This window comes from Pinus tabuliformis, chromosome 6 (genome assembly GCF_031772625.1).
Source record: "Pinus tabuliformis cultivar Carrire ecotype Pingquan chromosome 6, CPIR1, whole genome shotgun sequence".
NCBI classification, from domain to species: domain Eukaryota; kingdom Viridiplantae; phylum Streptophyta; class Pinopsida; order Pinales; family Pinaceae; genus Pinus; species Pinus tabuliformis.
This window is the reverse complement of record NC_142292.1, coordinates 1,421,845,597-1,421,869,342: the sequence shown is the minus strand read 5'-3', so window position 1 is coordinate 1,421,869,342 and position 23,746 is coordinate 1,421,845,597. Positions and strand designations below refer to the sequence as shown.

Here is a 23,746-nt window from a genome sequence, read left to right as displayed (position 1 = left end):
TTTATTGTCTTCCACTTCATTCCTTGAACAACCCATATTAGTTTGGGATCCCTTGCATTAATTTCTTGGATATAATGCAAAAGTTTCACTTCTAGTTATACCCCTAAGGCCCCTTTTGTTTTATCAGTATTATTTTCTGCCATATTCGACTTAGGGTTGTTATCTAGCATATTTCTTACTCTCCAAAATCTTTCCTTCTTACATTAGAATAGTCTAGTTCTAGGCATGATTGGTTTCACGACATCATCACAAAGAAAGATAATTCTCCATTAGTCTAAGACTTCCACAAAAAGCCACTTCCCCCATTTTATTTCTAGTTCATATGGCAGTCTCTCTCTTAGATCCATTTCAACCAACTTTTTTTTTACTATTCTTCTATTAATTATTGAATGTAACCCTTATAATTTTTAGAAAAGCCTCACTTCTCATTTCCATAGACTTACCTAGGAGTTTGACCAAGACAATATATGAGAGCAATGATTTTTTTCTAGGGTTCAACCTCCCAATGTCCAAAAATGAGGGGCCCCAAAACCATTTCCTAGCTAATATATTTTACATATATGGTTCAACGTTAAGCTCAAAAGTAATCCAACCCATAACTAAATAGTGATATTTCAAAATGTGGCCCAAAATTTCTAACTAATTTTTCTCCTTCCACATCTTTAGCCCCCATTAAAAACATATTTTCCCATGAAGTGACAAGTAATGGTGGTGTTCATTAGGGCCATAGTGTCTTATAGCCCTATGTATTCTCCCATAAGCAAGCTAACTCTCTCTTGGCATTTCCTCGCACACTTATTAGTCAAGTACCCTTTCCACAAGTACGGTTTTGGATTTCCCCCCTAGCATAAAAATCACCTAGAATTCCTTTGGCTAATTCTGTCCATGAAAACACACCAAAACCTAAACTAATAATTTATTCCTCTTCCATTAACTTGCAAACCTCTCCTAATTCATCATTGTAATGTGTGATTTGGAACTAAATATGGTGATGAGATGGATTCAACAACTTGATCTATCATGTCAATATCCAATTAAGGTGGCATTCAATGACCTTAGAAAGGCCTTGAACTTACACATTATTTTTTTCCTCCATTATGAGTATTACCTCCAACACTAAGCATAAACCCTAAAACATAAACTTTTTTCCTACACTAAGTTGAAGGTTTTTTCTAGTAAACATTCCTTTTTAAAAATTGAGAACTTTCCATAGACTCTATTAACTCTTTTTTAATAGTAAAAATAGAAATTTTAAATTATCTACATTTTCTTCAAACAATCTACCCTATCTCTTCCCTCATTACAACCTTCCAAAATTAAAATACAATTATTTTATATACATTTTACAATTATAATAATTTATGTAACACAAAATATTCCCTCTTATACATTGGAAGCAAAAATGTGAAATATAATGATAAATTAACGTACACAAAATACATATTCTTCATTTACTTTGTACATCTTTGAGTATATCTTTATTTTTCACTTTATCATATATATATATATATATATATATATGTAGTATGTATGTATATGTACTCTTCACCCTGTAATTTTGAGATGCAGTGTGATACGGTGTATGTTTATTATAGACTTAAACTTGTATTTTTATATTTATCGTTTTCTAAATAATAATAATAATATATATATATTGTTTATTTTTAAATATATAGTTTGAGTAAGTTTAATAGTTAAGAGTACTTGTTTTCTCTAAAATGTCACAATTTCGAAATTAGAAGGGTAGAGTATGTATGCCTTTGTAGACTTAACAATGAAATAATTGTGAGGAGGTAGGTCCCTTGTCTCAAAAACAAAAAAATCCCATACACAAGAATCTACTTAATATTTCTATAAATAATATAGAGATAATATATATATATATATAGTTGAATGTGATGTATATTTATTACTAACGTAAATTTATATTTTTATATTTGTTTTTGTAGATATTGTATTAGGTTTATTTATATCTTTAATATATATATGATATATATATATATAACTAAAAAAACATATAGATTGTTGAACTACAACATAAAACTCTAACTAGGTTATAGTAAAATTGTAATCATTTATAAAAACCACCATATAACAAACTCATTTATATAATAAATAAATTGATAAACTTTAACTTTATGTTCAAGGATGGTTATCCTTGTTACTTTTGCTTTATTAAAAATTTATTTAAGCTAAAACATTATAGAAAAATGTTATCTTCATTATTTTTGCTTCGATTTAAAATTATATTAAACTAAAACATTATATAAAAAAGCATATCCAAAGTTTTTGTATGTTGAGAGACACTTTGTGTAACGCAAGCAAGGGTCATGTGAGGCATGTTGAATAAAATAGTATTAATTATAATGAATGTGAATAAGGATGATGTTAATTTTTAGATGTGAATTATATATATAGTTTTTTAATTATTAAAAAATAACGCAGTACTACAATTCAATAAATCATATTTAATAATTTATCTATGTTTACTTTCACAAATATTCACTAATTCTAATAATTTGATCATATAAAATATTGTAAGTGGCTTAACAACTTATTATCATAGAATTATAAATTACTATGATGATTATTTTAAAATTTTAAATATTATTATATATTTTAAATAATGTTTTTTTCGTTTTATTCTAAATTTAATGTTATTTAGACAATTCGTTGAATTAATAAATACATATATAAAAATGAAATTCATAGTATATAAATTATAAGTTAATATATAATTAATTTAATTAGAAAAATAGATATATTAAATATATTTAAATTTTAAAGTTCTTATAATTAAAAATAAATATATAAAATGATAATAATAAATATATATGTGGTGAAATATTTTGATTTTTTTAATGATTTGATTGATCAATTAGTCAGATTTGTGATATAAGTAATACATAGTGTATTAAGAATTGAAATTTTTAAATTTCGCATATTTTATTAAGATTTTCATAAATACAAAATTACTTCACAACTCTACTCATTTTATACTTTATTTGGTTAGAGTCTATGAGAACAATATAGTACATGTGCATCTTGCTCGATTGTGAATGTCCATTAACAAATTCACTCCTTGTTTTGTATGTACAACTACCCTGTATTATGAGGTTGAACCTTTTTCTTTTTATATGAAAAATTTATAGGAGTACATAGTCTTGCTCATTATTGGATTACAGGATCTGTAAGGCCAAACTTCCCCACCTAACTTTAGACAGCATCATAACACTGAACCCTACACTAATGAAATTTTTTACAGAACTCATAAACTTACCTAGTCCTGCCAAAAAATGGATCACAAAATGGATAAAACCAAACCTCCCCACTTAATCTTAAACAACATCAAAACACTGAACCCTACACCAATAAAATTTACATGTAATGTCATAATACTACTTGTCTGCATGCCCAACTAACCTGTATAATAAATCTGAACCCCAGGCTCATGAATTTACATGTGATGTGATAATACTTGTGTATAAATATGCTTTGGACGATATTAAACATGAACGTGTTCTTCATGATTTGCGTAAATTTTCAACGATTTGGAGTGAGTTTGTGTGGAGGTTGTTTGAGAGCAGGAGTACGATCACCGGAATCATAATCCTGAGTCTCAAATTCTGCATCACTTACTGCCTCGCCTCCTCCTTTCCTAGTTGAGTGTGATCTTGGGATAACTTCATTTTGGACCTCCATAGCATTTTCGTTTTTCTCACTGCTTTTGGTTTTGTTGAGAGAGGACGTTGCTGCTATTGCAGCAACAGCTGCAGGAGAGTATCTACTGGATGCAGCCTCCTGCAATAGTTGGAGGGTAAGATGAGTTTCCATGCTAATTTCATTGCTTCATTTCACTGTGAGAAATTAGATGTTCGACAGTCTAAAATAAAGATCCTCAGAAAAACTCAAAACTTGAAAAGCTATAATAAAAGAAAAAAAGGTCTGCATCTATCATTAAATGAGTCATCTATTCAAAGAATCAGAAAAATGTCTAAATTTACATTTAGAATCTTTTATTAATTTAAAACTTTAATAAAACTCAGAGTTAAGATAGACTATGAAGATCTATAACAATTACTACTTTACCTTTGAATGTCCAAGGTGCCTATTTGATAATTTTCCAATCTTGGAGCAATAAACACCTGCTTTACATCAACATCCAAAAAAATCAAATTCAAAATGAAATATTCAGCTAAGCAAATTCCAGTAGCTAGCACAAGTTATTACAATTTGAGAAAAGGAGTTATTGTATTTGGAGAATGTAGAGTATCCCAAGGTCATCTTTATCTCCATTATGGATTCAAAAATATTCTGAAAATCTGATAAACGAGAAATAAATTAACTATTTGATTATCTTAAGTATCAAATTTTGAAATAATCTGAAATCAGATGGTACTTTATGGATGAGGTGGTGTGATCCATCTAGATTCTCAAGCCTGGGATGAATTGAATATGGACAACAACCAAAGCATATCTTAACCAGGCTATGATATACCAAGAAATTGTCAAAGATTGAAGATCCATATCTTGAATTCAAATAACAAAACTGGAGGTTGTGATATATCATGAAATTGTCAAAGATTGAAGATGCATATCTTGAATTCAAGTAACGAAACTAGAGGTTGATCACCTTTGGAAACAGATTATACCAATGGGTCTAGGCTATTATACATCTATATATATTCTCATGCAATTATATAGATCTATGCAGGAATGTGTAATGCAAAATTCCATTGCAAATGTCATATTTGACAAATTCATCTGTAGTCTTTCATGGACATAAAAGGCATGTCCTTCTATACTATCAGATTACAGAAACCACGAGTAGAAAGCAGAATCAGCCATGTACCTGGGCATGGATTACTTAAGAAGACAGCTAGCACCACCAAAAAGCCCACAAAGATGAGTCCAGGGAAGGCAAGTCTCGTACTCCCAGTCTTCATTTCTGTCATTGAGCTTGGCATCAATAATTCTCTTATAAGTATTGTTCTCACTGCATAATATATTCATTCCATAACTTCAGAGAACCAACCAACCAGCCTTTCATACTATATTCTGTAGGCTCTTGGTTGTCTTATATAAATCCCAAATAAAAGCAGAGGGAAAGCTTTCAACTGATACTGTAGCTCAAGTAGCATTGTTTGTCAATTGATTTAGAGGGTTAGGGGGATATGATATTAGAAAATATTGCTGATCATGGCTATGGACCCCAAAAGTGGAGGTATTATTCAGTCTCCTGTATGTATCAACTTTCTACACTATCCTGCACACAGAAGCCCAATTTTCTGTGCGTTATCATCTAACTGTTATTGGCACAAACGCCATGGGTCCACTGGATGATCCCAAGCCAATGTGATATACACACATTTACATATTTTCACATTTTTCAAAAGTTCATGAAGCATCAAATCATGAATGTAAAGGCATGATCTATTCCATAATTCATAGTTAGAACAAGTGCAGATATTCCAAAATACTGTCACTCAAACTGTCCTCTGTCATTAAATTTGCTTAATTTTTTAATACCCCATGGCACAATACAGTAAGAACAGAAGTTTATCCATTGGTAGCACTCAACACTAATCAAAAGAAAGTATGTACTGATAGTCTTTCCAGAATGATTTTCTCAAAAGCATGAATCTGCCTTATGAAAGATTATATTCACTTTGTATTTTTGGAAGAGAAAGGCATCCACCTTGTTATGGAAATGAGTGGTACTTATTTTATTGGTTGATCATGGCACTGGAATAATTATTGGAAATTCATGTAGTATTCTGATAATGGCATTGCCATAGTTACTGGTATTCCCACCATATTTGGTTTACAAGGACATATTCATCATCATGAGCCGCCTCCTTTTCTGTCTCATCATTGAAATTGTCGATCTGGAGTGCACTGAACCACTTGCCATAGCGAAGTGCTTTGGTGTCAAATTTTCCTTTGGAATGCAATCAACCCCACTCAAAGTGCCCTAATGCTAATTTTTCTTCAAACATTGGGGTCAAACTTCCGACTTAAAATGCTTTTTTATTTCCAAATCATCTAAATACAGACGAAGGGATATTCGTCATACAGTGGGGAATACAAACAAATTGCAAAATTTTCATGTCGTTTCTAAGTGATTATGACTTGTCAATTGACATGATTTTTATGTTCAAGATTCATATGTATTAGGGATCGCCAATACAATAAATAATGTAATTAAAATATTATAATGAAAATTATATATATATTTTTTCATATGGTAGGAAAATCTATTATAATTCTTAATTGTCAAATAAGCATGCATGCTAACTCATCACTCTTATTCAAAGAAAAGAAAACTATATTTTATTAATAAATCAAATAGAGGAGAAACAAAATATTATAATTATATTTTATATGATATAAATTAAATTTAAAAAGGGAAACCTAAAATACGACAACTTTAAGTTAATAAGATTAAGGTTTAGCTAGAAGATTGACTTTCATGAAATTGATTTAGATGTATCTTAATATTTTTATCTAGAAAAGATTGAGAGGGATCAAATTTTTTGAGGGGTAATTTTTTTTAAAGTGCGAAACTTGAAAAAAATTTACCACTGGAGAGATTTGGTGGAGAGATTTGGTCCCCTGAACCATAAAATTTTAGTTTTGTCAATTACTTTATATAATAAATACATTTTTTTTATTTAACTATATATAGATAATCACATTGAATTCTTTTATCTATGATTCATATAATGATTTTTTTATGATTAATTATAATTTTTAAATGTCACATATTTTATATTAAGAAATAAATGAATTAGACATCTGAGTCTTATTAACTTTATTAGTAAATAATTGGTCTTTTTACTTTCAATTGCTTATTTTCTTTGCACATTGAAATATTTTGTTATAGTTAACATTATTTTTTATTTAATTTTATTATACTTTCTTACATATATATGAAATTGATTTTCAAATAAATTAGTTAGTATAGATATTTAAATAGTCTATTTAAATATTGTATTAAAATATTTTTAAAATGTATAAGAATTATATATCCGTTTCGCATTAAAAAATGAAAATATAAGTTCCTTTGATTTTAGTTATTTTATTTTTCTAAAGTTAATATAAAATTATCTTACTTTCCATGGACATTGAAATATTTTATTTATGGTTCAGAGTCATAGTGAAGGGTCAAAGTTGGGTTACACTTTTTGGCAAAATGAGTGTTTGTTTTGCTGAAAAATGATAATTTTAAGTGCTCCATGAGTAATTTTTAAGCGTTTGATTGAGTTGTTGTGACACTTAAAAATAGCTCGATTGAGCATTTAAACAAACTCTCGATCGAGTCATTTTCTAACCTGAGTTAACGACTTGATCAAGAGTTATGGTTTGACCTAGCTATATCTTTTGATCGAGTCTTTGGCTCGATCAAAAAATATAGCTCGATCAAGCCATAACTCTCGATCAAGTCATTAACTTGAGTGAGAAAACAGCTCAATCGAGAGTTTGTTTAAACAATGGATCAAGCTATTTTTAAGTGTCTCAAAAACTCAATCGAATGCTTAAAAATTACTCAATCGAGCACTTAAAATCGTTCGATTGAGTGTTATTTCTAATTCAAATACCCTAGCCGCGACCTGAGCAAGTCATTTTGCTTGGACCGGGAGACGAAAAAGAATTCGATGCAAGATTTCTATGCTTGACTGAGATGGAGGAACTCAATCCAGCTACCCATCAACCCTGCCAACAACCCAGAGATTCAAGCCGAAGTAGGTTTTCTGTCATTTTGGTCTCTTTTATTTATTTTTTTTCTACAAAATAAAATAAATTAATTTGAAAAAAAATCTAACATACAAAAACTACCAAAAAAATCATGAGAATCACCATGAAAACCACAAAAAAACACACTTGAAGACCAAAAACAAATTAGAAAACCACTAAGAAAACCCTTGAAAAGCACAAAAAAAAACTATAATTTAGGTTTTATTTTTTATTTTTTAAATTTTATTGTATACTTTATATATTAACATGTTTATTATAAATATTTTCTATGGTAATTTTTTTTAATTATTTTACATCTTAATTTTTTTAAAGAATTTTAGTGAAATAAAAAAAAAAAATGAATTTTTTTATTAAAATGCATTTCAAATTTCAAACAAATGTAAAAAAGATTTCAAAATAGGAAACAATTAACTTATAGAACTCCGATAAATAAATAAATTAGAAACTTTAAATTGACATAATGAATATGGTTGCTCATGGTGAACTTCTATTAAATCAAATAAGAAATAAGAAATTTTATTTTATTTTATTTATTTTAAATTTAAATAAATTTATATTTTAGATATTTTTTAATAATAAATATAGTAATTTGTTTTATAAAAGTAATTTTACTTAAATAAAATTTTAACGAAATTAAAAATATAAAACATTATATATATATATATATATATATATATATATATATTTCAGTTTTAACAATGCATCATTGGTACATACATTAAATCTATGATGAAAAGTGCATTTAAAGTGAATATATAAGCATTTTGACTCTTTTCTAATTTTTGTTTGCACCTAGTACATGTCACATGTCAATATCAAACATTATAAGAATGTGTCTTATGGAATATTTGGTTGGCATGAAGTTTTATTAGTTTTGCAAATAGGTTTATTTCAAATTTTTACATATATTTACATATTTCTACTCTATGAATAAAATGCATTATTTATAAATAGGAAAAAGTGCAAGTTAGATTGTCAATCACATTTTTCATTTGTGTTTACATGGAACTCAATACTTTGGTTGATAATTTATCAAAATAGACACTCTATTTAGTTTAAGTCTTTCGCCTAGATTATTCTACTTGAGTTTATAAATGGTTTTATTGTCAACATTCTTTCTATGTCAACTTTTTTTCTTGGATTAGTTTATATCTATTACATGAAATTTGCAAAGCCACCTCCCATACACCCCCCAACCGCAGCCCATCAAAGTGTTGGGCGATCTGTTACATATGGTCAGGCTAGATCACGTAGCCATACTAGAGTGTCTGTACCACTCATAGATCCTCTCTCTGACACAAGTCAGAGTGTCAGAGGTAGTGTTTTTGTCTTTGTTGATGATCTTCCTATGGATAGTGGACCTTCTTCCCCTGTTGCATGCATATGTCTTGCATTTTAAGTCCTCTTTAAACTTTATGCGTTTATGTCTTAAAATTGTCTTTAGTTTTTAAATAGTCTTCAATTGATGTGTTTGAATTTAATGTATATGTTATTATGCTTCTAGTTTGTATATATATATATATATATATATATATATATATATATATATATATATATATATATATATATATATATATGATTTGCATACCCTTGGCAGGGTGAAGGCGAGGATCAAAGTGCAATGTCGATCCCTCCATGGAACGACACTATATCCAGTATCACAACTGAGGATGTTAGGGCTCAACAGACATGGATCACACGAGAGTTGGATAAAATATCTGCTAGTTCACCTTCTAGGCATACTTTGTCTCTGATGCTAGATAACACCAACATCTTGATCAAGACATACTAGAGGGCGGGCCCACAAAGCCACCTCCTATATTCCATACATAAGATTAGGAGGCTAGAGGTTAGAGGCCCACATACTTGGAAGGTGGTGAAAGATGCCACTAAGAACATTGATATTTGTGGGGAGTTGTTTGACATCCCTCCAGAATGTCATGTTAGACATGTTGGTCTGATTCTGCTAAAATATTTTAAGAATATTGATGCGGCCCATTTTGTTTATGATCGATTCATTGGAGCTTGGGGCTAGTTTCCCCACCATGAATAGGTCCCCATTTACTTTGCAAAGCATATATATGCAAAGTTTGTGCTACATATGAGGCCAGATTACACCAACACCGGATCTAAGTTTTATGGACTTGGTTTAGGACATAGTTATGAACTTGTAGGGGCTTGTAGGGATCTTGTGCATGTAGCACCGCCTCTAAGATTGTTTCCACGATCATCTTGGAGCATGGTATTGTCGATGGAGCTAGAGCAGTCGTCATAGCTTGGTGTAGAGATTAGGCATACCATTGTAGATAACATGCAAAGGGCATTGGCCATTGCACATGTCGCATAGGAAGTTTATTCTGATGAGAGCTCATAATGGACTGAGATACTTGTTTGACCAACCTAATCTGAATGCCAGGAAAGCTATATGGTTGGCTACTCTCAGTGAGCTTGATTTCAAGATTAGGTACATCAAGGGAAAGGAGAACAAGGTTGCAGATGATCTTAGTAGAAGAGTGCATGTGAATCACATTGCAGTAGTGAGTTCTTATGGGACAAACTTGCAGGAATGGATCTTGTAGGCAAGGCAACATGATAACAGGTATCATCAGTTGAGGCATATGCTATAGAAACAGGGTGAAGGTAATAGGGATGAGGAGTATCATCTCACAACAAATGACTGGTCAGATTCAGGAACAAGATTTGTGTACCAGATGATAGTGAGCTCAAGAATCTTATCTTGAGGGAGTTTCATGTCAAGCCATATTGAGGTCACCCAATATATTACAAGACTCTGACAACAACTAAGAAGTTCTATTATTAGCCAAAATTGAAGAAAGAGGCAGCTGAGTTTGTTGTGAAATGTTTGGATTTTTAGTAGGTAAATGTAAAGAGTAAGCATCTAGGTGGTTTATCGTAGCCGATTATGATTCTAGAGTGGAAATGGGAGGTAATACCATGGAATTCATTACAATTTTGTCGAGGACATCGATACACCATGATTCCATCATGGTTGTTGTTGATAGGTTAATTAAGGTAACTCATTTCATTAGAGTTAATTATATTAACTCAACTAGTGACATAGCTCAGATTTTCATCAGAGAGATAGAGAGGTTGCATGGTGTTCCTAAGAAGATTGTATCAGACAAATATGCCAAGTTCACTTCCAGGTTTTGGAAGGAGTTGCTTGCAGGTATGGGGACAAAGTTGGCTTTCAGTACAATTTATCATCCGCAAAAAAATGGAAAGATAGAGAGGGTTAACAAGATTCTTGAGGATATGTTGAGGATGTACGTCATGCATTAGCAACAGAAGTGGGAAGAGTATATTCCACTGGTAGAGTTTGCATACAATAATGGGTATCAAGAGTCCTTGAGAATGAGTTTGTTTGAGGAACTTTATAGGTGGAGTTGTAATGCTCCCATCAATTGGAGTGATCTAGTGAACACGGTATTGATTGGACTGGATATGTTGGTAGAGCTGGAATAGGAAATGCATGTTATTAAAAGGAATTTGAAGGCATCACAGGACAAGAAGAAGAGTTATGGAGATTGACATAGAGAATTTAAGGAGTTTCAGGTTTGGGAGCATGTGTACTTGCGCATCAAGACTAAGGGGAGCTCCTTAAGGATTGAATCATGTGTTAAGCTGACATCTTGGTATTGCGGGCCTTTCGAGATCCTTGAGAGGATTGAACCAATGTCCCACTGACTTGCACTTCCTTTGACAATGAAAGTCCGTGATTTTCATTGCTTAAGAAGTATGTCCAAGATGTTGATCATGTGGTTGACTGGTCTATATTACAGGTGGAACTAGAGGGAGAATTCGAACCAATACCAAAATACACATTGCATTAGAAACAACTCATGCTCCAGAACAAAGGAATAGAGCAACATAAAGTGCAGTGGAAGCACTTTGGGCCTGATGAAGCTACTTTTGAGATGGCTGAATAGATGAGGGCTATGTATCCTTCTCTATTTGTTGGTTGATCAGATGTATTTTGATGTTGTTGGGTGTGGAGCATAATTATCATCCTAATTTAGAGGTCTTTGTTTTAGTCGAATGTATACCCCAGGAAGATTGTACACCCCTCCATGTAGGGGGGACTTGTCCCACCCATGGGTATTCAGGGGGCGCAATCCCCCCTGGCTAGGGGGTCCAGAGGCCAATGGTCCCTTGGTGGGGGTTTCGAGGGCAGCACCCCCGAAGCTAAAAATAGATGTAAAATTTCCTTATAAAAGTATAGTAACTTCTAGTCAATCGGGTGGTGGGCTCCAGTATTGCAGCAATAATGGTGCAACTCCTGGGACTTCCTTCTTTACTTTTATCAACTCGGTAGTTCGTAACAAACTTGGAAGCAACGGTGCTGTATGCACAAGTACTAGCTCTTGCCGCAGCTATCACTTGGTCAGCTTGCACAAGTCCGCTAGGAGCTTAAGCCAACTTCTATGAGCTCTTAGAAGAAGCTTTTTAACTGATGAATGAAAGCTAACTCGAAGGAAGCTGATCTACTTGCGGAAAGAAACTGAAAGCCAAAAAGTAACGCAAACCCTAATTCTACCAACTAGTCCTACTGATGCAAAGGAGAGAATGCAAACTATTAAGAGAGATGCCATTACTTCTATGAAGGTGAAATGCATGTGTCTAGACTACCTTTATCTGAAGAAAACATCTTTTTGTATTTTTGAGTAAGTTATTAGAATTATCTTGCATGTGCTTTTAACTGGCTTTTTACTATGCAGGGGTGGATCAAGGAAGAGAAATGCTTGGAAAAGGTTGGAAATGTTCAGAGAGGGTCTAAGGAGTCCCTAACACTCTTTCGGAGAGTTTCACAAAGTTTTGCTATCCAACAACCTCATTTGTGAGCTTCTACAGGAAGTCTGCAGGGGTTCTACAGGATGTTTCAGGGATTTCTACAGGATGTTCATAAATTTCTACAGGATGTTTTAAAATTGGATTTTGGAGGATGGGTGAGTGAGAGAAGATGCATGAATGGATAGGGAGGTAGGGTAGGGGCCTGAAATGACCCAGGGACTGATGGATGGAGTGATGAGAGGGTGTGGAAAGCTGACTTGGCTTAAAGAAGGCTAAGATAATGGAGGAGCAAGAAGGTAAGGTTACGTGGGCAGAAGAACAGTTGTGAGATGAGGAACCTAACTAGGAGATGGGGCAGCTGGCCTGGATGAAGCTTAGGTGGATGAGAGAGTGGTGGAGATGCCTTGCACAGTGTACACTTAACCGAATCAACCAAGTCCTACACACAATCGAAATCTTAGCTAATCTATCCTAACTGTCAATGAAACAAATGAACAACAGCTTTATTTATAAAGAGAACCGTGTATAGCACTTAAGCAAAGAAACATTTCAAAGGTCTGAACGCATGACTAACTTCTACAAATGAAAACATTACACCAAGGATTGCATGGTCAAGCAAACTAGTGTTTTTGTTGGGCAGCATTGTTTCTGCAATTCCAACCCCTGATCCAATAAGGAAGAGGTGGAACTGAGAGTGTTGTCAACCCTTTTTCTTGGAGCTTTATCTGTTATTATCTTACCAATCTATTCTACACATCTGAAGCAATTCTATTTATCAACAGTGACCTATTTAACCAACACAACTAAATCTTGCTCAACAGAAACACGTTTCAGATGCATAAAAGGAAAATCAAGATGCATAAAGAAAATATAACAATACAAAGAAGGAGGCCCTAGGCTCTTAGGTTGGGCCCAACCCCGAGAGCTATGGCTCCTATAGAAAACTCAGAGCTGATATCAAATCGAACTGCTTCTCATTATCAAAAAATAATCATAAGTCAAGAGTTATGCCAAGAATGGCTACAAGAGAACAAAATGAAGCTAGCAGCACTGTAGTGCAAAGTATGCAAGAGTTTCCAAAAGTCCCTCACGAAGGCTGAGGCCTTAACATTTATACACCACGAGGCCCTAGCTGGCCTCCTAAATCTATGGGACTTGGCTGCCCAAACTGTGAGTGAACAACTCCTTCCAAAAATCTGTTTGGCTGCCTTCTAGATCCGGTTTTGGTGGCCTTTGGAGCTCGGAGTTGGGGGTGAAGATCCCGAGGGAGGCTATTTAATGCCATAGACAACCCCCCTATGAATCCTCAACCCAAGCTTGGCTGTCTCCTAGCCCATGACTGCTCGGTTTTGCTCCAACATATGTCAAAAAACCTGAAATGAGCACGTGTTAGCCACCTAGGAAGAGTGACTACCCTTATTCGTACAAATGACATAAACATACTAAAAAATAATGCATAAGTTATGAAAAATGAAGGATTGAACAAGGATAATTAGGCCAAATGAGCCCAAAATGTTACCAAATTTGGGGCTCATCATCACCCCCCTGCTAAAATGATTGCTCATCCCTGAGCAACTAGTCCAGCTCCTCGTCTTTCATTGCTTTAATCACCACTCTCACATCCCAGGCTTCTGAAGTAGTATCCTCCTCACTGTCATGGAACCCGGCCTTCCTTTCCACCTCTTCCCACTGCTTATGCTCTTCTTTTTCTGTGCTTCCTTCTACCAATCCCAAAAGCAAAGGTGGGCTTAGCTTGAGGCCGATCCAGCTGGCCTGGAGGTTCTGCATGGACTTCTTGTAGAGAGGCACCCATGCTAGGGCCTCCCTCATTCTAGTTGGAGTGTGATATTCCCTAATTTTGAGGCTGTGGGACAATGTGTTCCACCTACGGGTGCAAGCATGAACACAATTGTCCCCTAATAATCGCTCCATATCCTCGAAGTGTGCTATAGCCTGAGCCTGCTATATTTTAATAAAGCCTGAGAGTTGGTTGCTAGGTGCTGGTGGGCTGATATCAATGCGGTGGGGTCCCCTGGCTCTGCTCTAATCAACAGTGGTTCATGTAACTCTCGGTTCATCACATCTTTGACCTCTGCCGCTCTCTTTTCTTCGTGGTTTAACCATGAGGTTAGTGCCATCAGCTGCATATCTCCCACAACTGTGTTGGGGTCCCATGAAGTTACATTTGGAAGGGCCAAATTATGGAGGTAGAACTCTGATAGCTTGGCCTTGTCCTCTGTTGAGCTTCTGTTACATAAATCTGTGAACTTCTGGGGGTTTTGGATTTGGGAGATACCCCTCTGTGCCAATGCATTAATTTGGAATTGCAGCCACTGGTCTCGTAGGTATAGGCCATAAGATTTGGCCGGTTGCCTACATTGCAGAGCGTCCATAGCCCAACTGGACATGTAGGCTAGTTGTGCCTCCTTTTCTTGCACCTGCTGTTTTAGAGCTTGTACCTCTATGTTTGCCTGCAATTCTCTTTCTTGTAGTTGCTGGTTTAGTTCCTCAAGATCAGCTTGCATTCCTTCTTTTCCTTGAGGTTCTGCTGTGGTGTCCTCTGATGTTGTGCCCCTTTCTTGCCTCTGTCCTTGTAGCTGTAGTTTGAGCTTCTCATTCTCTTCCTGTAGAAATACTCGCTGGCAGTTTCCCACATGTTTTTCCATAGCCAATTCTCTTCTTGCCTCCTTGAGTTGTTCCTCCAAGGGGCCTATATCTGCTACTCCTTTAGACTTAGCTATTCTCATCCATGTGTGGATCCTCACCCTTTCTTCCTCTAGTGCAATGAAAAGCGGCACTGTTAATTTCTGTGGAATGATTTTTCCGGCCTCCAAAAAGTTATAATAAGAGCCCAAGCTGGGCTGGGGGCTAGGTCCCATAATGTGCTCTACCTCTTCTTCCCTTTATGGTGATTTGGCTGCCTCCCCCTCCATTCTTTCGGTCTCCTTGAGCTTGGCCAATGTTTCCTGTAGAACGGCTTCAGCATACTGTAGAGGCGTTTTTGAAGCTAATATTTCCATTCTCTCCCTCCAGGTAGATGTCTTCGGACTCCCCCGCTCATAAGTGACTGATACTTTGGAGGGGGACTTCTCCTTTAGCAAAGTAGGGGTGTCTTCAATGGTAATTGGGTCTTTGGATGGAGGTTGCGGCCTGCCGGTTTTAATTCTTACACTCCTTCTTGCTTTGAAGTACAGAGGAGTCTCCCTCTTTCGTTTTTCTTTTGGCTTGGGAGAGGTACTTAGGGTGGCCAGCACAGCTGCTGCCTCCCTAGCAAGAATTTCGGCCGTTTCTGGCTTCCTGTAGAAAGCCCTGTAGTGGCTGATTTCTGGCTTCCTGTAGAAGCCATTTTTAACCTTCCTGTAGAAATAGATGGCACCGTTTTAGCCTGCTTGGCTGAGGGTGCTTTTTCTTTTAACTTCGTTGAGGCTGCCTTAGAGGTTCCCTCACTGACGTGGACTTTTTCAGTCCTTTCCACCCTGCTCTGTAGTCTTTTCTCCTTGGGTGTTGATGTGGTTTTGTCACCCCCTGTTTTGGCAGCTTGGTTTTTCTCTTGTTTTCCCTTCTGTTCTTTCTTTGGTGTTTTTCCCGAGGTTTCTTGGCCTTTACCTTTCTTCTCTGCTTGAGTGTGTTCCTTCTCTTCGCTGCTGGAGGAGGTGAGCTCCTCAGCCAAAATTCGGATGTCATCATCCTTAGTCAAATTCCGAAAAGTTTCCCAGGAGAGAGGGACGGTGTACGTGTGGAGTGCATCTTCCACGAGGAGCTTGATGAGCCCATGATGGGCTATCTGGTCTGGCATTCCCTCTCTCAGTTTGGTGGCACACTCAGTCATGGATTGCAGGAGGAAGTAAGGAATGCTCAACTTTTGCTCTGAGGGTAGGTCCATTTGGTGCCTGAGTTCTGTGAGCAACCGGAAATGATAGCCATACACGATGCTAAATCGCCCCTCACACGTAATATACTTCATAATCTGGAGGCTAACCTCACTCCAGAACGGCTATAGGCTAGTTCTTCGAACTCCATTCTTGTCCTCTGGCAAGAAGAACTCCTTCTTAGCTTTCTGACCCAGTTTTCTCTCCTCCTTATCCCAGGGTACCCCCATCGGTAGATCAATTACTCTGCTAATGAACTGTGGGGTGAGTCTGAGGGTCAATCCTCTGAAGTTGACGACGGCCAATGTCTTTGACTTTGGCTTCAAGGACCATAGGAATTCTTCTGCAACCTCCTCATCGTGACCTTGAAGCTTATCACAGAATGACATCCATTGTGCACGGGAAAACAAGTCCACCACCTCAGGGGTTTCTCGTAACTTCTTTGAGTCTGTAGGCTCTTTTCTAATGAACCCTCCCAGCATGGTAAAAACTTGCTTTGTTGTCCTGAGCTTGCCTGCTCGTATACAGAAGTAGATCTTCGGGATTTTCTTAGACAGAGTGCAAAGCTATGTCTCTGTTATGCACACAATTTTATACAATTCACAACTTTCTACGAGTGAGCCTTGACAATGGCTTAATCATAAATCAAACCCTGGAGAAAATCCCGCATACATACTACGACGACAATTCTCATGCAGTGATAAGAAAACGACTTGTAAATTCATGAACAGACTTTAATTCACGGTTTCCTACCCCTTCAACATGTCGACTTCACCACCTTTTGAATCAATTGCATGGGAGAACTATGTTCAGGCTTACCTTATTCCAGAATTTCCACCTTCGACGTGAACAGTCCAAATTCCTCCGTAATGTTGGGCTTCCTGTAGCGCAGCTTCCTGTAGGAGTCGTGCACGGATTCTGGGGAACGCTTCAGTGGTTCTGGACCTTCTGTGCAGCAACAGGATGTTGGAACAGGCCGAGAACTCGGGTTAACAACCTTCAAAGAATTTAGGATGCGTACTCGGCTGCAAAATGGTTGTGAATAAATGACTGCAGTGCGCCATAAGTGATTCAGCCAGCTGATTTGAATTGCTGCAGAATTCGTGGCGCGGGGGTGAGCTGTCCCCGTCGGCCCGTTGGCCGACGTCACCGCTATCATTCCGCTACATGTATTCCTGACCGCCAAATCCTTCCCTGTGTATCTACCACCGCCATTCCTGTTAGATCACCGCTTCTCTCTGACTGGACGCTTTCCACGTGTCCATTTCCTGTCTTTTCGACATAACCAAAGCCTTTCGGATCCGACGAGGCCATCGGACTGTTTGTGGTGGCCAGTTGAATGGCTACCCGACTTGTTCAATCCGTTCATTTCCATAGTTATGCACATTTTAGAGTATAGCTTATGTAATTTGATGAAACAGGGTGAGGCACTTACCTGTGCGGCCGTGGACGTGATTTTTCTCAGGTTTCAGGACGAGGGATGATGGATCCGCTTGCTGCTGCTTTGTGCACAAGCACGAGAGCTCCTCTTCATTGACTGCTACTGGTTACAAGACCGGTTTCCTAGCTGTGAATGTTGCATGTGCCAGCTTCATGAGCTGCGGGTGCCTCCATGGTATGTGCTCTAGCCGGATCCACTGCTACAGGATTCCTGTAGGAGATCCTGTAGCCGTTTCTCCTCCTAGGTTGCATGCCAAAATAATTGAGTCACGTTCACAGGTGCAGGGTCCTTAGATTGCCTTGACAGGTAAAGCGTTGAGCCTCTGCATGCTTTATTTCCCACTTAAAAAATATTTTTCCGAGAAACCAACGTTCTAGTATGACTGTGCAGGTATGTCGATCATATGGCAGCAATGGTGGTGAAAGGAGGCGACAGAAGTGGAGGATGGAGAGAAAAAAAAATGGTTGCATGCCTCCTCATCGGACTTCGAGCTTCAAATTCTCCTTCATAGTTGGTCCTAGCCCGTCCAAAGGCTCTACAGGATGTTTCCTGTAGAAATACAGAACTTCCTGTAGAAAGTCCTGTAGCTTCCTGTAGAAGGCTAAACTATGACCAGATTGCGCCCAAACCTTGAAAGAGATGAGTGTTTATGGAGGGAGTGTTTGTGAGGTTTCCTGGTAGCGTGGTAGGGACCCTTGTCCTTGAGTTGAGAGGCCTCCTTTTTGCATGGAATACCTGCAACCTGCAACAATTTCCAAAGATTAAGCCTGTTTTTCTGTTTCTGCCTCCTTCTCTTTTTCTTTTCCTTTTTTCTTCTTCTTTTTCTCTTTGTTTTTTTTTTAAGAGACAGCAGGGGCGCCTCAATGAGGTTTCCACTTTATCATATATATATATATATATATATATATATATATATATATATATATATTTTGTACTCTTCACCCTATAATTTTTCATTTGGAGATGCGGTGTGATATGACGTAGATTTATTATAGACTTAAACTTGTATTTTCATCTCTCTCTCTCTCTCTCTCTCTCTCTCTCTCTCTATATATATATATATATATATATATATATATATTATTTTTAAATATGCAATTTGAGTAAGTTTAATAGTTAAGAGTAGGTGTTTTCTCTAAAAGGTCACAAGTTCAAAATTAGAAGGGTAGAGTATGTATGCCTCTGTAGACTTAATAGTGAAATGTCTGCGAGGAGGTGGATCCCTTGTCTCACAAACAAAAAAATCTCATACACAAGAATCTACTTAATGTTTATATAAATAATGTAAAGATAAAATAGAAAACATAAATAATAATATATAAAAATCTACTTAATACTTATACTTATATAAATAAAAAATAAAATAAAATATTGTTGAATGTGATGTATGTTTATTACTAATGTAAATTAAAAAAAAAAAAAAACATACATAGATATTGTTGAATGTGATGTATGTTTATTACTAATATAAATTTATATATTCATTTTTATATTTTTGTTTGTAGATATTGTATTATGTTTATTTATATCTTATATAACCTAGTTAGAATTTTATGTTGTAGTTCAACTATATATATATATATATATATATATATATTTGTTGAACTACAACATAAAACTCTAACTAGGTTATAGTAAAATTGTAATCATTTATAAAAACCACCATATAACAAACTCATTTATATAATAAATAAATTGATAAACTTTAACTTTATGTTCAATGATGGTTGAACTTGTTACTTGTGTTTTGGGAAAAATCAGGCCTATTCATGAAGCCATGGAACCCATCATTCGATCCCTCTACAGCAGTGATAACCTCAGCACCAGTTTGGGTGAGATTGCCAAGCCTACCCTTGCATCTCTGGAATCTCTCATCGCTAAAAGCCATCGGAAATGCAATTGGGAAATTTTACTGCAGGTGCCCAGAAACAGAGGAATATGCCAAAACCACCTATGCACGCATCTGTGTGGAAATGGATTTCAGCGCCGGATTCCCCGCTGAAATAAACCTAACAAGTAAAGACTATGTGTGGAATCAGAAGCTTGATTATGAAAGTGTCCTCTTCAGATGTCGATCGTGCTTTGAGACGGGGCATCTAGCCAAAAATTGCCCAAAAGCCTCTGAGAAAAATTTTGCTAGAAAAAACCACCACAGATCTACATGGTGGGAAGGAGCACAAAAAGAACACTACACTGTCATCAAAGAAGAATATTCTAGAGAAAACTCTGAGTCGCAAGAAATCAAGGAAGAAGGAAACAACTCTCAAAGCAAGCAAGGAGAAAGCCCGCCCCAACAAATCAACAGTTATGAGGATTTGAATACCGCAGAAAATAAACCTTCATTTAACATCAAAGCAGATCTCCTAAACCAAACTTCTCCGACTATAGATCGCGAAGCTAAGACACCAATGTCCCAAGAACCAGAAGAGATGAAGGAGATGCAAGACAAAGGAAGTTGGAAGACCGTAGAGAAAAGAAAGAAAGCTACAACACCAATCTCGCCAAGAAAGACGAGGAGTCAGACAAGTAAAAATTAAGAAAATTGTAGGTCCGATGGACCAATTTGGTCTCAGTGGACGTTAACCATCATCGTCATCGTCATCATCGTCATCATTAAAAATTTGTTTAAGCTAAAACATTATAGAAAAATATTATCTTCGTTATTTTTGCTTCGATTTAAAATTATATTAAACTAAAACATTATATAAAAAGCATATCCAAAGTTTTTGTGTGTTGAGAGACACTTTGTGTAACGCAAGCAAGGGTAATGGGAGACACGTTGAATAAAATAATATTAATTATAAGGACTGTGAATGCGGATGATGCTATTTTTTAGATGTGAATTATATATATAATTTTTTAATTATTAAAAAATAATGCGGCTTAACAACTTATTATCATAGAATTATAAATTACTAATTATTATTTTAAAATTTTAAATATTATTATATATTTTAAATAATGTTTTTTTGTTTTATTCTAAATTTAATGTGATTTAGATAAAAATGAAATTCATAGTATATAAATTATAAGTTAATATATAATTAATTTAATTAGAAAAAATAGATGTACATTAAATATATTTATATTTTAAATTTTTTATAATTAAAAATAAATATATAAAATAATTATAATAATAAATATATATGTGGTGAAATATTTTGATTTTTTTTTAATGATGTGATTGATTAATTAATCAGATTTGTGATATAAGTAATAGATAGTATATTAAGAATTAGATTGATTTTAAATTTTGCATATATTATTAAGATTTTTATAAATATAAAATTATTTCACAACTTTATTTTTTTTTAAAAGGGTAGCGACTCTTGGAAGAAGGATGGTTCATATAAGTTCCATCATTTACATGACATCAACATTTCATGTCACATCAACGATTAGAACCTAGGTGGGGAGGTTATTATTAAACCCTCCCAACCACCCTGGACAACATCCATTGACAATATAATACTCCATTTATTCTATACTCTATTTAGTTAGAGTCTAGGAGAACAAGAACAATATAATACATGTGCATCTTGCTCAATTGTGAATGTCCATTAACAAAATTATTCTCTTTTTTGCATGTACAACTACCCTGCATCATGAGGTTGAATCTTTTTCTTTTTATATGAAGAATTTATAAGCTTACATAGTCTTGCTCACTATTGGATCACAGGAGCTGTAGAGCCAAACTTCCCCACCTAACTTTAGACAGCATCATAACACTGAACCTTACACTAATGAAATTTTTTATATGAACTCATAAACTTACATATTCTTGCCAAAAAATTGGATCACAAGACGGATAAGACCAAACCTCCCTACTTAATCTTAAACAACATCAAAACACTGAACCCTACACCAATAAAAATGTACATGTAATGTCATAATACTGCTGGTCTGCATGCCCAACTAACCTGTATAATAAATCTGAACCCCAGACTCATGAATTTACATGTGTGTGATAATGCTTGTGTATAAATATGCTTTGGACGATATTAAACATGAACGTGTTCTTCATGATTTGCGTAAATTTTCAACGATTTGGAGTGAGTTTGTGTGGAGGTTGTTTGAAAGCAGGAGTACGATCACCGGAATCATAATCCTGAGTCTCAAATTCTGCATCACTTACTGCCTCGCCTCCTCCTTTCCTAGTTGAGTGTGACCTTGGGATAACTTCATTTTGCACCTCCATGGCATTTTCATTTTTCTCACTGGTTTTGGTTTTGTTGAGAGAGGACGTTGCTGCTATTGCAGCAACAGCTGCAGGAGAGTATCTACTGGATGTAACCTCCTGCAATAATTGGAGGGTAAGATGAGTTCCCATGCTAATTTCATTCCTTCAGTTCACTATGAGAAATTAGATGTTCGATCCTCACAAAAACTCAAAACTGGAAAAGCTATTATAATAATAATAAATAAAAAAAATGTCTGCATCTATGATTAAATGAGTTATCTATTCAAAGAATCAGAAAAATGTCTAAATTTACATTTAGAATTTTTTATTGATTTAAAACTTAATAAAACTCAGAGTTAAGATAGATTATGAAGATCTATAACAAACACTACTTTACCTTTGAATGTCCAAGGTGCCTATTTGATAATTTTCCAATCTTGGAGCAATAAACACCTGCTTTACATCAACATCCAAAAAAATCAAATTGAAAATGAAATATTCAGCTAAGCAAATTCCAGTAGCTAGCATAAGTTATTACAATTTGAGAAAAGAAGTTATTGTATTTGGAGAAATATTCTGAAAATCTGATGAACAAGAAAGAAATCAACTGTTTGAATTATCTTGGGTATCAAATTTTGAAATAATCTGAAATCAGATGGTACTTTATGAATGAGGTGGTGTGATCCATCTAGATTCTCAAGCCTGGGATGAATTGAATATGGACAACAACCAAAGCATATGTTAACCAGGCTATGATATACCATGAATTCAAATAACAAAACTAGAGGTTATGATATATCATGAAATTGTCAAAGATTGAAGATGCATATCTTGAATTCAAGTAACTAGAGGTTGATCACTTTTGGAAACAGATCATACCAATGAGTCTAGGCTAGTATACATCTATATATATTCTCATGCAATTATATAGATCTATGCAGGAATGTGTAATGCAAAATTCCATTCCAAATGTCATATTTGATAAATTCATCTGTAGTCTTTCCTGGACATAAAAGGCATGTCCTTCTTTCCTATCAGATTACAGAAACCACGAGTAGAAAGCAGAATCAGCCATGTACCTGGGCTTGGATTACTTAAGAAGACAGCTAGCACCACCAAAAAGGCCACAAAGATGAGTCCAGGCAAGGCAAGTCTAGTACTCCCAGTCTTCATTTCTGTCATTGAGCTTGGCATCAATAATTCTCTTATAAGTATTGTTCTCACTGCATAATATATTCATTCCATAACTTCAGAGAACCAACCAACCAGCCTTTCATACTATATTCTGTAGGCTCTTGGTTGTCTTATATATATCCCAAATAAAAGCAGAGGGAAAGCTTTCAACTGATACTGTAGCTCAAGTAGCATTGTATGTCAATTGATTTAGAGGGTTAGGGGGATATGATATTAGAAAATATTGCTGATCATGGCTATGGACCCCAAAAGTGGAAAGATTATTCAGTCTCCTGTATGTATCAACTTTCTGCACTATCCTGCACACAGAAAGCCCAATTTTCTGTGCGTTATCATCTAACTGTTATTGGCACAAACGCCATGGGTCCACTGGATGATCCCAAGCCAATGTGATATACACACATTTACATATTTTCACATTTTTCAAAAGTTCATGAAGCATCAAATCATGAATGTAAAGGCATGATCTATTCCATAATTCATAGTTAGAAC

At 35.3% G+C, this 23,746-nt stretch overlaps 2 protein-coding genes across 2 annotated transcripts; both read right to left on the bottom strand.

The window, feature by feature from the left end:
- Nucleotides 1-3,108: 3,108 nt before the first annotated feature.
- Nucleotides 3,109-5,078, bottom strand: LOC149263978 (uncharacterized). Its single transcript, XM_089388716.1, has 3 exons — nucleotides 4,853-5,078; nucleotides 4,090-4,145; nucleotides 3,109-3,801 (listed from the first exon to the last, which is right to left on the bottom strand). The coding sequence occupies exons 1-3, from the start codon at nucleotides 4,965-4,967 to the stop codon at nucleotides 3,544-3,546; spliced, it is 429 nt and encodes a 142-aa protein (XP_089244842.1). The 5' UTR covers nucleotides 4,968-5,078; the 3' UTR covers nucleotides 3,109-3,543.
- A 16,366-nt stretch (nucleotides 5,079-21,444) lies between these two features.
- On the bottom strand, nucleotides 21,445-23,368 carry LOC149263977 (uncharacterized). Its single transcript, XM_089388712.1, has 3 exons — nucleotides 23,140-23,368; nucleotides 22,458-22,513; nucleotides 21,445-22,177 (listed from the first exon to the last, which is right to left on the bottom strand). The coding sequence occupies exons 1-3, from the start codon at nucleotides 23,252-23,254 to the stop codon at nucleotides 21,920-21,922; spliced, it is 429 nt and encodes a 142-aa protein (XP_089244838.1). The 5' UTR covers nucleotides 23,255-23,368; the 3' UTR covers nucleotides 21,445-21,919.
- Between the last annotated feature and the right edge of the window lie 378 nt (nucleotides 23,369-23,746).

Excerpts from the sequence above, each read along its gene's own strand:
- LOC149263977 (XM_089388712.1), bottom strand. The coding sequence starts at position 23,254 with ATGCCAAGCTCAATGACAGAAATGAAGACTGGGAGTACTAGACTTGCC. Across the intron at positions 22,514-23,139 it reads CTTAAGTAATCCAAGCCCAG|GTGTTTATTGCTCCAAGATT; the intron begins GTACATGGCTGA and ends GATGTAAAGCAG. Across the intron at positions 22,178-22,457 it reads GGCACCTTGGACATTCAAAG|GAGGTTACATCCAGTAGATA; the intron begins GTAAAGTAGTGT and ends CAATTATTGCAG.
- LOC149263978 (XM_089388716.1), bottom strand. The coding sequence starts at position 4,967 with ATGCCAAGCTCAATGACAGAAATGAAGACTGGGAGTACGAGACTTGCC. Across the intron at positions 4,146-4,852 it reads CTTAAGTAATCCATGCCCAG|GTGTTTATTGCTCCAAGATT; the intron begins GTACATGGCTGA and ends GATGTAAAGCAG. Across the intron at positions 3,802-4,089 it reads GGCACCTTGGACATTCAAAG|GAGGCTGCATCCAGTAGATA; the intron begins GTAAAGTAGTAA and ends CAACTATTGCAG.